Raw genomic sequence first — 14,949 nt, 5'->3', positions numbered from 1 at the left:
TGACTATTTCCATGAGAAACGCATTTTAGATCTTTTCACTTTTCCAATAGTTAAAATTTTACAAAAGGTGCCTGTAATATGCATTTTTGACAGATTTAATCCCTCAACTATAATTATAAGTTCAATTTTTTCAGTAGGTTTTGTCAAATAATTTTCCCCGACTTATATTTCCAAACATGTTGCTATTTTTGTAAAGTTAGCCAAATATTACACATTTTCTCCTTTTAAATATATAAAATTTTGTCTAATTATACTAAAAGGTGAAGTATTTTATGTTATGTCATTACATGTTAAAAGAAAATGCCACATCAAATTATTTGATGGAATTAACGAAAATTTTGCCCATAAATGGAAATATACATTTCAAAAATAAAGGGATTAAATTGAAAACAATAATTTCTAATAGCAGAAGGAATTGAAATATCAAATTATAGAAGAGGGCTAAATTAGAAAGAAGTGCATAGTATAAGGACTTTATATAGAATTTGACCTTTCCAAAATGTCCTTTTTTAAAATGTGCTCAAAGATCCTTCTAATGAATAAAACGAAACTTCTCATGATAAATAATTAAAATTTAAGTCGTATTATTCTTTTTCTTTAGGAAGATAAATATTTGGTTCAAACTTGACAATTTTACAATGTTTGAAATTTTATGCCCTTTGATAATAATATGAGAAAAAAAAGTTTTTTATATCTATATATATATATATATATATATATATAATAGTTAGACATAAAATAAAAATATTTCGTATGGATTTAAATTTCAAATTAGAAAGATGAATAATACCTATTGTAAAATATAAGTCTTCTTTAAAAATAAGCGAAATTGTTCCTCGCTCTATGCTAAATATAAGTAATGGAATGACTAAATAGTACCAATTGAATTAACCAACAAATGATTAGGTGTAATGGTATGGTACATTGCACTCTCAAGAGAAGGACTTAGGTTCGAACCTTGAAGATGGTTTTGTTGGGAGGGACAGCTACGAATACTGAATATAGACCATAAAATGAACACGATAAATATCAAAAAAGTCTTGAATAACTTAAGTAAGTAGGTAGCTACTTATCAATTAATGTAGAAAATAAGTTTATTTTATTTTATTAAAAATTTAAAATATTTTTTTAAAGAATGAGATGTTCAAAATACCATATGTATTTTTGTCCCAAACTATATAAAATAATATAAAATATTATATTAATAAAATTAAATTTTAAAAAATAAGTAATCAATATTTTCTTTTATCAAACAATATAATTATATTCAAGACTTATATAAGATACGTAAGTAAAATTTAGTACTTAATTTTTCAACACTTAAATTTTTCAGTTTATCAAATATACCCTTACTTAAAATTAAGTATTAAATATAATTAGATTGTTTGATAAAAATAAATTTTAAATTATAGAAATTTTATTTTACATTTTATCCATTAACTTTCAAATATTGTGGGTTATTTTAAGCAATGTAAAATTTTAAATGACTAGCAATAAATACAAAATATTTGGAATAAATCATATTATTAAATATAATTTTTAAAATAAATATTATATAAAAATTTAATTAATTTAAATCATTTTATATTAATTCTCTTAAATTAATCATGAAATTTTGATACTCTGCCCTTTACATGTGATAAATTTTCATTTGATGCATTCTTGAATTATCCACGTCTTCATCAATTCTCAATAATGCTTAGAATAAATTAGAAAAACAATGAAAAAAATACAGGAAACAAACAGATGAAACATATTTAAAAATTAAATTATTAATAATTGAATTTTTTCAATAATTTATTTAAAAAGGACCTAAGTTTACAATGGTATCACTTTTATCTATAATCTATTATTGATATATTTAAAATTTTATTATAAAGGGTTTTACTATTAATGAAATTATATTTAATTATTTTAAAATAAAATAATAATAATTTTATATAAAAGTAATTTAATTTAAAATTTTAATTATATCATTTACACATGAAAATAATGCAATTTTAAATTAAAATGCATTTTATTAATTTTGTTTATTTTTATATAAATAATATAATAAAGGAAAAATTTTGATATACTATCAACAATAAGTAGATTTGAAGTGATGACAAGTGAATATAAGATATTTGTAAAAAAATGAGTGTAATATATAATATATATATATATATATATATATAAAAAGAGACATGCAGTAATTTTTAACTTACGCTTGTGAAATATGAATATCCCAAATATCAACCCTTATAATAAATAATAGTAATAAAAGACACAACTTACTTACGAACTTAAACAATAAAAACAACTTTGTAAAATAAATAAATGATCGGTTTAACGTCATTCTATTAAGAATAAATATGCATCGTTGAATTCTTTTTAAGAAAAACCTGTAAAATAAAATTTTAATAAAGGAAAAGAGTATATAATATTTTTAATTTTTATTGCTATCTTGTTAAAAGCTTTTATCGGGAAAATTTAATCACAAAATTTAAAAAAAAACTTTATTTTTGTAGGGCTAAGTTTAAATTACCCTATTTAAAATATAGGTTAAGTTTGAATAATATGTCAAGTTTTTATTTCGATATCTAAAAATGCTCTATCTAGATTTGACCTAAATTTAGGGTCATAGACAACTCTAAAATATGAGACCTAGAATCTTTTTACCACCCACATAGTAGAGAGGGTAACGTGCTTACACTTAATTAACATCGTGTTACATGAACTTGGTCATTCTCCTAATTTAGTATTTGAAGTTTTTTACTAACTTAATATTTTTTTTTCTTTGAATAACTTGTCGGCTCTTTACTAAAATAATAAAAAACAAGACAACACTCAACTATACTTGCTCATGAGCCGGGCCGTCCAGCTTGCTCGAAAAGTGAAAAGGCTTGAGTAAAAATATAAGCTTGAAAAATGGATTTGAGTAAAACAATAAGGCCCGTTTAAAAAACGGGCCAAGCCTCGGGTAAGACTTTTTTTGGCCCAACCCTAACCTGAATATGTAAAAAAAAATAAATGTACTTTTTTTTGTTGTTTTTTACTTCTTCTTCTTCTTTTTACTATTTTGCTATCATTCCACTTATCTTAATGTTTTTTCTAAATTTATTTTTAATTTGTTGAGAAATATTTATTTAAATATTTTTAGTATTTTTTATGTATTATACTTTTTTTTTAAAATTATATAAAAAAAAATATAAAAAATTAATACAGATTGAGACCGGACTTTAATATTTTTATCCAGACAGAGTTTGGATAAAAATTTAAGCCCATTTTTCAGGCCAAACTAAACTCAAACCTAATAAACAGACCTAAAATTTTAATTAAGCCCAACCTAAACCTAACCCAACCCAACCCATGATCACCTATACCCAACCATCAACTGCAGCAGCTGAACAGGCGCATTAAAACACAGACCCACACCACCCACTGATTCAAAACAGGCAAACAATTTCATTTAAAACAAACAAATAAATTCAGCTTCCATCATATAAAATGGTTTAAATTTTTTAACGTTATCAAAGTGTTATAAAATGTTTACTTGCATATAATAATACATTCATTTAAAACATGTGTTGAGAATATAATTATTCATGCTTATTTTTTAAGTTTGAGCTCAGCCCAAAAAATGGGCTTAAAAATTTTTCCAAGCCCAGTCCGTCCGTATTAAAATTTTTTATATAATTTTTTATGTAAAAATAAATTTTAAAAAATTAAATGTACTAAAAATATTAAAATAAATATTTCTCAATAAATAGAAAAAAAATATTTGAATAACATTAAGATAAGTGCAGCTTAGTAAGCAAATACCTCTAAAATAGTAGCAAAATTAATAAAAATAAGGGTTATACAATATCCAAACAATATCAACAAAATAGTAGCAATATAATAACGAAATGATAGCAAAACAATGAAAAAACAGTGGCAAAATAGTAAAAAAATAGCAGCCGTTTTTTTTTTTTTGCAAAGTTAGGTCGGGCTTGAGGTAAAAAAGAAACTTATCCAAGGCCTAACCCATTTAAAAAATAGGCCTTCTTTTTATCTAAAACCGTTTTTCAAGCTTATAATTTTTAATTCAAATCCTCCTACTTTTCATACACACCTTCAAACTGGGTTGGGCCATGAACAAATCTACTCAATATGGACCATCAAAAAAAAACCATGACAGTGATAATCTTATAATTAAATTTAATTTCATAAATCCAATTGATCAATTTCGTAAAAAAGAAATACACAAAATACTCGTGGGATCCATCACACCGTAGGCGTGATAAGATCAAAAAGATAAGCATTAAATAATAATAATAATCATAATAATAAATCAAAACTAATAACTAAAGTGGTTTCTAGACATGTTTATGAGCTAGACCTGTTTAAAATTTGAGAGGATTTGGTCAAAAATATTAAGTTTGAAAAATGGGCATGAACAAAAAAGATTAGGCCTATTTAAAATATGGGTTAGACTCGAGCTTGAACATTCAAGGCCCCAAGCTTGGGCAGGCCCATTCTAAGTTTATAATTCTTTATATTATGTTATTTTTATTTATTATATAATTTAGAACACATTAAAAAATAAACTTATACTAAATGTATAATACTACTTTAATGTAAACATTAAAATAATGTTAAGATAACTATATAAAAATATTAAATATTAAAATAAAATAAAATAAATATTTAAAAAAATTAAAAATGATAAGACAGACCTAAAATGAGCTTGGATTAGTCTTTTACAAATATGGGCGAGTTTGAGTAAAATTTTATGCCCAAATTTCGGGCCAGGCCGAGCTTGAGTAAACATAAAGTATATTAATATCATACTTAGACCTGACTCGACCCATGAACATCTCTAGCCGTTTCCTTCTAATTTATAAAAATATTTTTATCTTTAAGGATTTTTTTAAACCAAAAAAGAAAATCTTAAAAGCTACTAATAGTTTTTTTTCAATGCAGGCCTGGATAATGGGTGTGTTAATAAAACTAATGCCATGTTTGGTTGGGTGTATTGGATTAGCCAATACACCCCTAATCCGTGGGCCCCACTTAAGCCGGTGTTTGGTTCGATGTATTGCCTAATACAGGCCTATTACGTTACGCCCCTAATCCCCGAAATTCTTTGTTTTGTAATCCCTGCCTTCTCCTCAGTTTACATCCGTTTTACATCTCACGCCTACGATTTGCCCTCCCAACTCGAAATCCACCTTCACCTCTCCTCCCAACATCAAAGAAGTCATGAGCGAAGTCACCTCCACCCAACTCCACCGTCTCAGGTCTCCGGCCCCATTGTTTCGGTAAGTGCTTCTTCACTGTATCTTTCCATCCTCTTTTTTACTGTTAGGAATTTTAGCTTTGATTTTTACTGGAGAATCCGACAACTTCGGTTATTCCAACAAAACCAGCCCTTTGTCCCCTTATTTGTCTCTCCTTTATCTCCATTTTTCTACTCAATTTCGATTTTAGGGTTTTCTTTCTCATGATACCATTGTAAGGGTAAAGGTTTTGTTTGATGCGCATGCAAGTTTGTTGGTACAATTAGCTCTATTTCAGGTGCATAAGTGGTTATAGGATGCCTTAGCATATGCATAAGCGTTTAATTGTTCTCATTCACTTGCGTAGAAACTGTCATCAACCATTTTTTATATTCTCAAATTGGTTTATTAGGGGGTTCATTGAAAATAATCAATGTGTTTGTATAAATTGGATGTTCTAGTTACTTTAACACATTTGGTTGGGTTTGAGAGCTACAGAGGGTTTCCCATTCATAGAACAAATTTTTCTGTTTCTTATGTCTTATAAGTTGCATTATTTATCCACATAAATTCATGTTTAATCTTAAAAATACAAGAGATTAGTGAGTTGCTTTTTTCTGAGTAATTTAGGTTCTTTGTTTGATGCATCCAGCATTCAAAAAGCTTTGAGTGCCACCTTTGCAACTATTTTCATCGTATAAAAATGGATTTTATTATTAGCGGCTGTCTTTAGATTTTTTTTTTGAGTTACTTAATATAGATTTATTTTATTTATAATGATCGGAGTTTAAAATGTTCCTAATCTGGATATGTCCTCGTATTGTATTTCCATTGTAACACAAAAGTTATGGTGAGGGGAAATGGTTTACATCGTGAGATTGTAAAAATAATAATGTAAAGAGGCCTTAGAATGGTGGTTTTGAAAGTGTTAAGTTCAGTAGAGTATATACAATGTGACTTGCTTTTGTCTTTTTCTTTACCCTGCTGTTAAGAAGCTTTATTTACAGTGTTAAGAATCGATTCCATATATTATTTATAGTTGTAGTAGGAGAGTGATGGATGTTGATTAAAGGCATTGTTATAGTTGATCTAAAAGGATTAAATAAGATACTCGTAACAAATTGATAGATGATGTTAAAATTGTTCCTTATATATCTTTTGAGCTTGGTAGATGCGATAAAATATTTGTGCAAAGCTTGTTGTTATTTTGATTAGGCCATAAGAATGAGTTTTCTCATGTTCTTGTAATAATTGGTCAAGTACTTGTAACAGTATTCTTCTGTGGCAACATTCAAGAATTTTCTCAACAATTCTAGAATATAAAAATTGAGTTCCAGGCAACCTTACCTTGTTGCCAATGCCAATTAACAATTCTTAGGTGGTCTCAAACTCTTTCATCCCTTACAATTGAATTCTCTTAATAAAATGAACACCTCTATGCTTTGTCTCCCATGTATTCTTCTTTGATATGTTTTTTTTTCTTTGTAGCTTTTGATTTGGACTATGGTTGGATTATTTGGCAGCGAAAGAACTTTATAATCCTCTTTCACGGCCTCCTCAAGGTAAGCTTCCATTCTTATTGCCCAAAGTTGATTAGAGGAACTATTTGGATAAAATTGATTTCAGTCTCCATTACACTCATAAATCTCTTAAAAGTATATTTCTAAAGCCAGTTGAAGTGATGGTTAAATATGATCCACAATTTTGGTTGTGGTTGTAAATATGAATGTGACTTAGGATTTAGTCGACAGTCTATGAACATGTCTTTATGGTTAAGAAAAGAAGTCTCTGTATGTCTGGTATTCAATTTGTCTGTTTCAATTGCTTTCATTGTGCTGTCTGTTAAAAGATACAACTACTTTGAGCTTTTTAGGTAATTCCCAGATTTATTTTATTATCCAAGTCATCATGGAATGTACAATCTACTTGAATCTAAAGGTAGTTGCGTAATGATGTTATTTGCATGATTTTGGTGATTTTTTCGCATTCTTTTATCATGCTTGTTCATGACTGGATTTAATAAATTATGCATCATCTAATTGAGGAAACTTGCTTACAAATGCATCCTATAGCAGTTGACCAAACTCATATTAACCACTGCTTCAAACATTTTAATACAACGTTATTCGATGCTTATATAATGTCCAAATTTAAGATTAAATTTGCATATTTTAATTAAAATATAATTCGGTCCTTATATAAACAATCAATCAAGTTCCAATTTCGATGCTTATATAATTGTTATTAAATTAATAATATTCAAATTTCTTATTTAATTCAAATTGATTATAATATTATTTTCAAATAAATTATCAAATCATAAAATGACACTCAATTGACATAATTATTCATAAAGAGTTTATTCCTTTTCAAATGCGTATAATGTTAATTACTCATGTTTTTGTTGCATCAACGGAGAAAATGTTCTAAAATTAAAATTGATAAAATCTTCTTCAAGATTAACAATATCTCAACAAAAATTGAATGAATTAGCTATTTTATTAATTGAAAAAGATATCTTATACGATATTTATTTTAATAAATTTGCATCTCTAAAGTCTAAAATAAATTTTAAATAAACATTTATAATGTTTATTTAATAGTTAGTTAACTAAGTTGAAGGTCTATTTTTACGCTTTCTCTTTTAAGTTTTTAGAAATGTTGAGACACATTAGGTAAATATATTAACAATTTAATTACCTTAGGTGCAATTTACCTTAAATTTAATGATTAGTAATAAATTTGATAAAAAATTTGATAATAATTATTAAGCCTAGTATAGTATTACTTCTTAAATTGCTTCTCAAAAGTGTTAGAGCCGTATGTAATACCGAACAAATAACTTTCGAATCGTAATTATTTTTGAAAAGGGTAAAGGTAAAATTCAAAAGCAAAAGCTACAAATTTGAACATGCTTTATCATTTATTAAATCATCACGAGTTTAGTTATAATCTAACAAATACCAACAATTAATTTTAGTTCAATTATACATATACCTACAAATTTTAATTCCGAAGACGAAAAATTTATGCAAATTGCTATAGACGAAAAATTTTTATAAATTATAAATATATTGATAAATATTCTACTTTTTTGATAATGTGTAATTGCAACTTCAGGGGATTGATACTGAGTTCTAATTTTAATATGGTGCAGTAATGGCTCATCTGCCCTTAATTGCACAAAGTGTGAGCCGTAAAAGAATTGGTGCTGCATTGACAATATGGTTGGAAATCTGTAGAATTGTGATTTGGTTCTTATTTAGAATGGGTGCCAGCCTTAGCCTACATACTTATAGACCAAGGATTATGTCCTATACCTTAGGTTTTTATGCAAAACGGGATTACGTGAAAAGGCTTGTATATGCTAGTGACGAGACCTGTATTGAACAAGTTAGGATTAATAGAACTGTCTTTTTTAAACTATGTGAGATGTTAGAATCGTTAGGGGGATTGAAGTCGTCCAGAAACATGCTTGTTGATGAGCAAGTGGCAATGTTTTTACATATCATCTCCCATCACCTGAAAAATCGAGTTATCAAGCATCACTTTAGAAGGTCCGGGGAAACTGTTAGTAGAGCATTTCATAGTGTTTTAAATGCTGTCATACACTTACAAGATGTGTTATTTAAAAAGGCGGAGCCAATTACAGCTGATTCTTCTGACACAAGGTGGAAATGGTTAAGGTATTGAACTGAGTTTTATATATAGTTTGTACAACATTTAGTTGATTTAGATTTAAATTAGTATTCTAACTCAAGGTTTTATATCATCTGATATAGAATTGCTTAGGTGCTCTTGATGGAACCCACATCAAGATTAGGGTTCCAACAGTTGATAAACCTAGATATCGAACGCGAAAAGGTGACATAGCAACAAATATGCTAGGTGTTTGTACACCTGATATGCAATTTGTTTACGTTCTTCCTGGTTGGGAAGGTTCAGTTGCTGACGGACGGGTTCTTCGAGATGCCATTAGTAGGAGACATGGACTAAAAGTTCCTCATGGTAAAGTAGATAGTTAGAGGACTTTGAATTATTCATTAAGATCAAAAAATTTTTATGCTGAATTGGTTCTTATTTAAAAATAAATAAAATTTATAGGTTGTTATTATCTAGTTGATGCTGGATACACAAATTGTGAGGGATTTCTTGCACCTTTTAGAGGACAACGATATCATTTGAACGAGTGGCGTCAGGGTTATCAGCCAAGTTCTCCGCAAGAGTTTTTTAATATGAAACATGCCTCAGCACGTAATGTTATTGAAAGATGCTTTGGGTTATTAAAAGTTAGATGGGGAATACTTAGGAGTCCATCGTTTTATCCTGTAAGAGTGCACAATAGAATTATTATTGCATGTTGTTTGCTCCATAATTTTATTTGAACCCATATGAGTATTGATCCCATTGAAGCGGAGGTGGGAGAAGGATTACCTACTAATGTGGTGGATGACGATGAACCGAATATCACAAATATTCATCCATCGGATGCTTGGGCTACTTGGAGGATGGAACTAGCCAACCAAATGTTCAATGAATGGCAAGCATCTAGAAATTAGTTAGGTTTAGGGATAAATTGAGTTACAATTAATTTGTTGATGTTATTTTGTGTATCTAGTTTATGAAACTTTGGTGGTGTTTGATTAAAATTCTGTATTGTACTAAACTTTGTTGAATTATAATTTAATTATCTTTTCATTCAATATGTGTTATTTCATTAAATTTAGTATTGAGCTTTTGATTCATGATATTGAACTAACGATATAATATTATAAACTGTTCACCTTTTGATTCATGATATTAAAAACAAGAAATAATGTTAATTTTTTTCTTAAGATAATTATGTCGGTCTTCCACAATCACATGCTTCTTCTCAAGCTTCTCGAGGAAGCAAAAGAAAATGGATTCCGAAGAAGATGCACCTTGGTTTCTTGCATGGTGGATTTGCACAATGTAGGAACATTTAATCTCGATACGGGTTCAAGGCGGTTATTTGAACGAGTTAGAAAAATGCTAGAAAAGGCTTTACCAAGAGCAATGTTGAAGGCGAAGCCAAATATTGAATCTCAGATTAGGTGCCTAAAAAGGGAATGGTCAGTCGCCTACGACATGCTTAATGGCCAAAACAATAGCGGTTTTGGTTGGGACGAGCATAGGCAGCTCGTTGTTGCTAAAGATGCAGTTTGGGAATCCTATGTAAAGGTAAAATGTATTTCAAGTATTTATTTGTTTTTTTACAAAACTTATAACTAATATGATTTCCTCATTTTTTTAGAGTCACAAAGAAGCCTCTCAGTTCAGACATCGTTCTTTCCCTTACTACAACCATCTTACTGCCATATACGCAAGAGATCGGTATCGGAAAGACGCTCAAACAATTCTTGATGTTCTTGAAGAAATACATCTTGAGGATGAACGTACTACGATATGAATGAAGAGAGAAACACATTCTATGATCAAGGTCGACGTCTCTTTAGACGACATGGATGTTTCGCACAGATCCGCGAGGAGATAGAGACCAAGGGGTTCCTCATCTTCAAACAAGAGAAAGAAGAAATCGATGCTCGTGATAATGTGTATTCTTCATTTGATGAGTCGCCACTTTGTTGGGGAAAATGCAGCCGTTGGCGATCAAATCAAGAGGAGTATTGCCTCCGAGGTGGTAGTTCAATGAAGTCGAAGAACATCAAAAGATGGAAGAGAAAGCTTCAAATTTATATTCACCTTATGGTCAATTGAACGCTTAACCGACGATCGGTATGATACTTTGAGTAAAATTCGATCATCCAACTCAAATGATCGTTTCTTTAGTTTACCTTCATTGTTCGATTGGAATGGGTCAAGATTTCTTTCTCACCATTAAATATCAATGTTCAAACTTTTGATGTTGTAAAACTATATAACATATGGATTATGATGTACAATTTCATTTTCATCTAACCTTTTCTTAATATAAGTTAATTATGTTTATGCGAATATAATTTTCAAGTTATATATTGATTTTAGTAAATTCATATAAGAACATTTTATTATTAAGATTTTTATGAAATTATATATCACTATTAAATTATATTTAATATTAATTATTTTAAATTGTATAAATTCATATAAGAAAATTTATTATCAAGAATTTTATGAAATTTAATATTAATTATTAAATTATATGTAATAATTATTATTTTAAATTATACAAATTCATAAAATATAATTTATTAGTTATAATTATTTTAAATTTTATTAAATCATATATTTTAATTAAAATATATGATATATTAATTATTTCAAATTTTCATTTATAGTATCATATATTATGATTTGAGTAAATTCATATAAGAATATTAATTATTAAGAATTTTATTAAATTATATATTTTAATTATAATATATTTAATAATAATTATGTTTAAATATGATTAAATTATTTATTATTGATATTAATAATCTTATTAAAATTTAAATAACAATAACAATAATAATTTACCAAAACAAATTTTTGCTAATTATTAAGAATTTTATTAAATTATATATTTTAATTAAAATATATTTAATAATAATTATGTTTAAATATGATTAAAATATTTATTATTGATAATAATAATCTTATTAAAATTTAAATAACAATAACAATAATCATTTACCAAAACAAATTTATGCTAAGAGTATTCTAGTCATTTTAGTTTTTTTTATTATGCTATTATACCTCTATTCCATTCAACCAAACGCAAGATTACTATTACGCCTCTATTCCATTACATTCAACCAAACAGTTGATTTGCTATTACACCTCTAATCCAATACAGCAAAACAAACGCACCCTAAGTGAATTAGCATCACTAGTTAAATACCCAATAATAAATGGTTTTAAATATAATTATTTTTTTACTCTCCTATCTTAATAATTACTGTTCATAAGTTTTCTTCACCCGAATTTTGTTTCTTTTAAACAAAAATTTAATTTGCTTTTCCACCCTTTTTAATAAGTTTTCTTCACTTCCATTCGAAACTCGGATTATCCAAAGGTATGCTTTTTTATTCACCCATTTTCAACTTCTCAATTAGATTCTGAGATTTTACGCTTGGAATGTAATTTTTCATTTCAAAAGCCTTGTTTTCCACGTTAAAGAGGTCAAATTCATGAAAGAAAACAGCTTTATGGGTACTTTTTTTTTTTTTTTCGGTTTATGTATATATGTCATGCCAATTTTGCCTTGTTTCCCATATTTAAAAGAAATTCGTTTTCCAGGAAAACGAAATAAAGGTTACAATTTCCCAGTGTTTCTCTTTATGAGTTTCCAGTTTGTGAATAGATTCAGAAACATGGCGAGTGATGAAATGATTAAGGTTGTCGGGGATCGGTTCTGTGTCCCTTACACAATGGAACTCCTCGTCAAAAGGAAAATACAATCATTTTCCAATTCACATTACGATGTCTTCGATACCACTGGAAATATTCTGCTACAAGTCAACGGCGGAATTTGGAACTTGCAGAAGAAAAGGGTTATGAAAGATCCTGCAGGCTTACCTGTCGTCACTCTGCGGGAAAAGGTTGGTATGAATTTGTAATTATTGTTTTAATTGAAATGAGTAATGATGGGAAGATTTTTCAGCAAGCAATATCGTGGAAACAGGAATGGCAAATGCATGAAGGAGAAAGTAGGCATTGTCTGTGCAGTGTGAAACGATCGGGTGGTTTTAATATAAAAAGCAATCTGGATGTTCACTTAGCAAGCCCTTATAAAGATGCTGCCTGTGATTTTCGTGTCACCGGAAGTCTTGCTTCCCTTTCTGTCAAAGTCCGGAGAGGCAATTCTATCATTGCTGAGGTATACAATATATGGTCTTTCATTAATGTGGATAATGAATGGATGGAACATTTTATGATTGATTTGCATTTGGAAAATGCAGGTTACGCACAGTTACACATGGGGAAGCTATAAGGGCAAAGAATGTTTCAAAATAAAAGTTTATCCAGAGGTGGACTATGCCTTCATTGTAGCTTTGCTGGTGATTATTCACGAAAACGACAACGCATAATCTTCCATCCTCAGATTTTTCCTGTTTTAACTTTCTCTCTACCTTCTATCAACTTTCTATCTCGTGTTGTGTAAATATGCTCATCATCATTCCATTATAAATATTAGGTTATGTTAGATGATTATAGGTGAATGGTAAAAATATGAAGATATAAAATCACTATCATAATACAATCCACTTTTCCATCTTGGTACCTAAAAAACTGTTAAATTGGTACTTCAATTACTTCTTCCCCCTTATATTGGTACCTTTGTCAGTCAATTGTTTGTTGACAATGATCAACAATGATGTGGCTCAATCATTAGGAATGTTCAAACGGTTTGTTCGATAATTACTCGAATCGAACTACCATTAATCGAATTAATCAAAGTTTCAAAACTCTTAATCGTTAACAGAATTAAAATTTTTCATAAATTATTAACCAAACCAAATTAATTTTAGCCGATCGGTTCACCCAAACTTATAACATGTTTTTTTTCAAACAAATTTAAAACAAGCCAAAATCAACAAATAACACAACACAAAATTAAAAACATTACATTAAATATATAATAAATATTACATTAAAAACAATATTCTTGACAACACTAAATTAAAAACATAATTAGCGTTCACTCAACGTACATATCAAACTAATTATTACAATTTTAATGATAGCACAAACACAGGATAGAAGCAAAGCTAACATCAATTTGCAACTTCAATCACAAAGTTATACAAAATAAAAGAAAGGTCTGATTTGTGATTATATTTCAAAATGAAAATGAAAATGAAAAGGAAAAGGAATATATATATATATATATATATATATATATATATATATATATGTTGAAGGCTTAAAACAAAAGGTTGTTGAACTTGAAAAGAATGAAGAAGGGAAATGTGGTTAATATATTGGGCTTATAGATATATTATATATATGGGACTTACATAATATATATATAAGCTTACAAACATATAATATGTTATTAATTTTGTTTAATGGGTTAATAATGTTAATTACATGTTTTAGACCGAATTAATTGATAATTGACTTTCGTAAAAATTTTAATCGAACCCAATCAATTAATTTCAGTGGTTAGTTGATTAATCAAACTAATTTGATTCATCGAGTAATTTAGTTTTAACCAAAGTACACACAGAGATATGTAGCATAAAAAGTCACATAAGCACCGAGCATTCACTAGTGATGATCAATCAACTTTTAATCCGAATTTTTTTTATAATTTATATATATTAAACTATTTATATTATATATAATTTTTATTTTATATTATTTATTTAGTATGAAAAATGTACTTTCCTATATTTAAAAATTAAATTTTTATATAAGTTTTAAACTTCTATTTTGAATATTTGATATTTGTTGGCTCCAAATTTATCACGCCCTGAAATGCAGGTTAAATTTCTAGGTTAAATCTGTAAATGTTGAATTTATTTTAATTTTCTGTTGGAGTGCGTAATTGAGCTTTTGTTTGGGCTTAGTCTGTTAAAATGTCGTAAACTGTAGCGATACTTGCGTAAGTATCGATACCTGTCTAATAGGTATCGATACCTTCGTAGTTTCTGGTGTAGAAAACCTTAATGTGCCGCCCAACTCTAGTATATAATCATACTTTTCTTTGGTCGGCCCCTCTTTTCACATCCCTAGTTTACCATTGCCTCTCTTAACCTAA

At 28.2% G+C, this 14,949-nt stretch overlaps 1 protein-coding gene across 1 annotated transcript; it reads left to right on the top strand.

Moving 5' to 3' along the window:
• Nucleotides 1–12,556: 12,556 nt before the first annotated feature.
• LOC105773193 (protein LURP-one-related 14) lies at nucleotides 12,557–13,273 on the top strand. Its single transcript, XM_012594897.2, has 3 exons — nucleotides 12,557–12,784; nucleotides 12,847–13,062; nucleotides 13,145–13,273. The coding sequence occupies exons 1-3, from the start codon at nucleotides 12,557–12,559 to the stop codon at nucleotides 13,271–13,273; spliced, it is 573 nt and encodes a 190-aa protein (XP_012450351.2).
• The last annotated feature ends 1,676 nt before the right edge of the window (nucleotides 13,274–14,949 follow it).

Source organism: Gossypium raimondii, chromosome 6 (genome assembly GCF_025698545.1).
Source record: "Gossypium raimondii isolate GPD5lz chromosome 6, ASM2569854v1, whole genome shotgun sequence".
NCBI lineage: Eukaryota > Viridiplantae > Streptophyta > Magnoliopsida > Malvales > Malvaceae > Gossypium > Gossypium raimondii.
The sequence above is the reverse complement of the archived record's forward strand: the minus strand, read 5'-3'. Positions and strand labels throughout refer to the sequence as shown.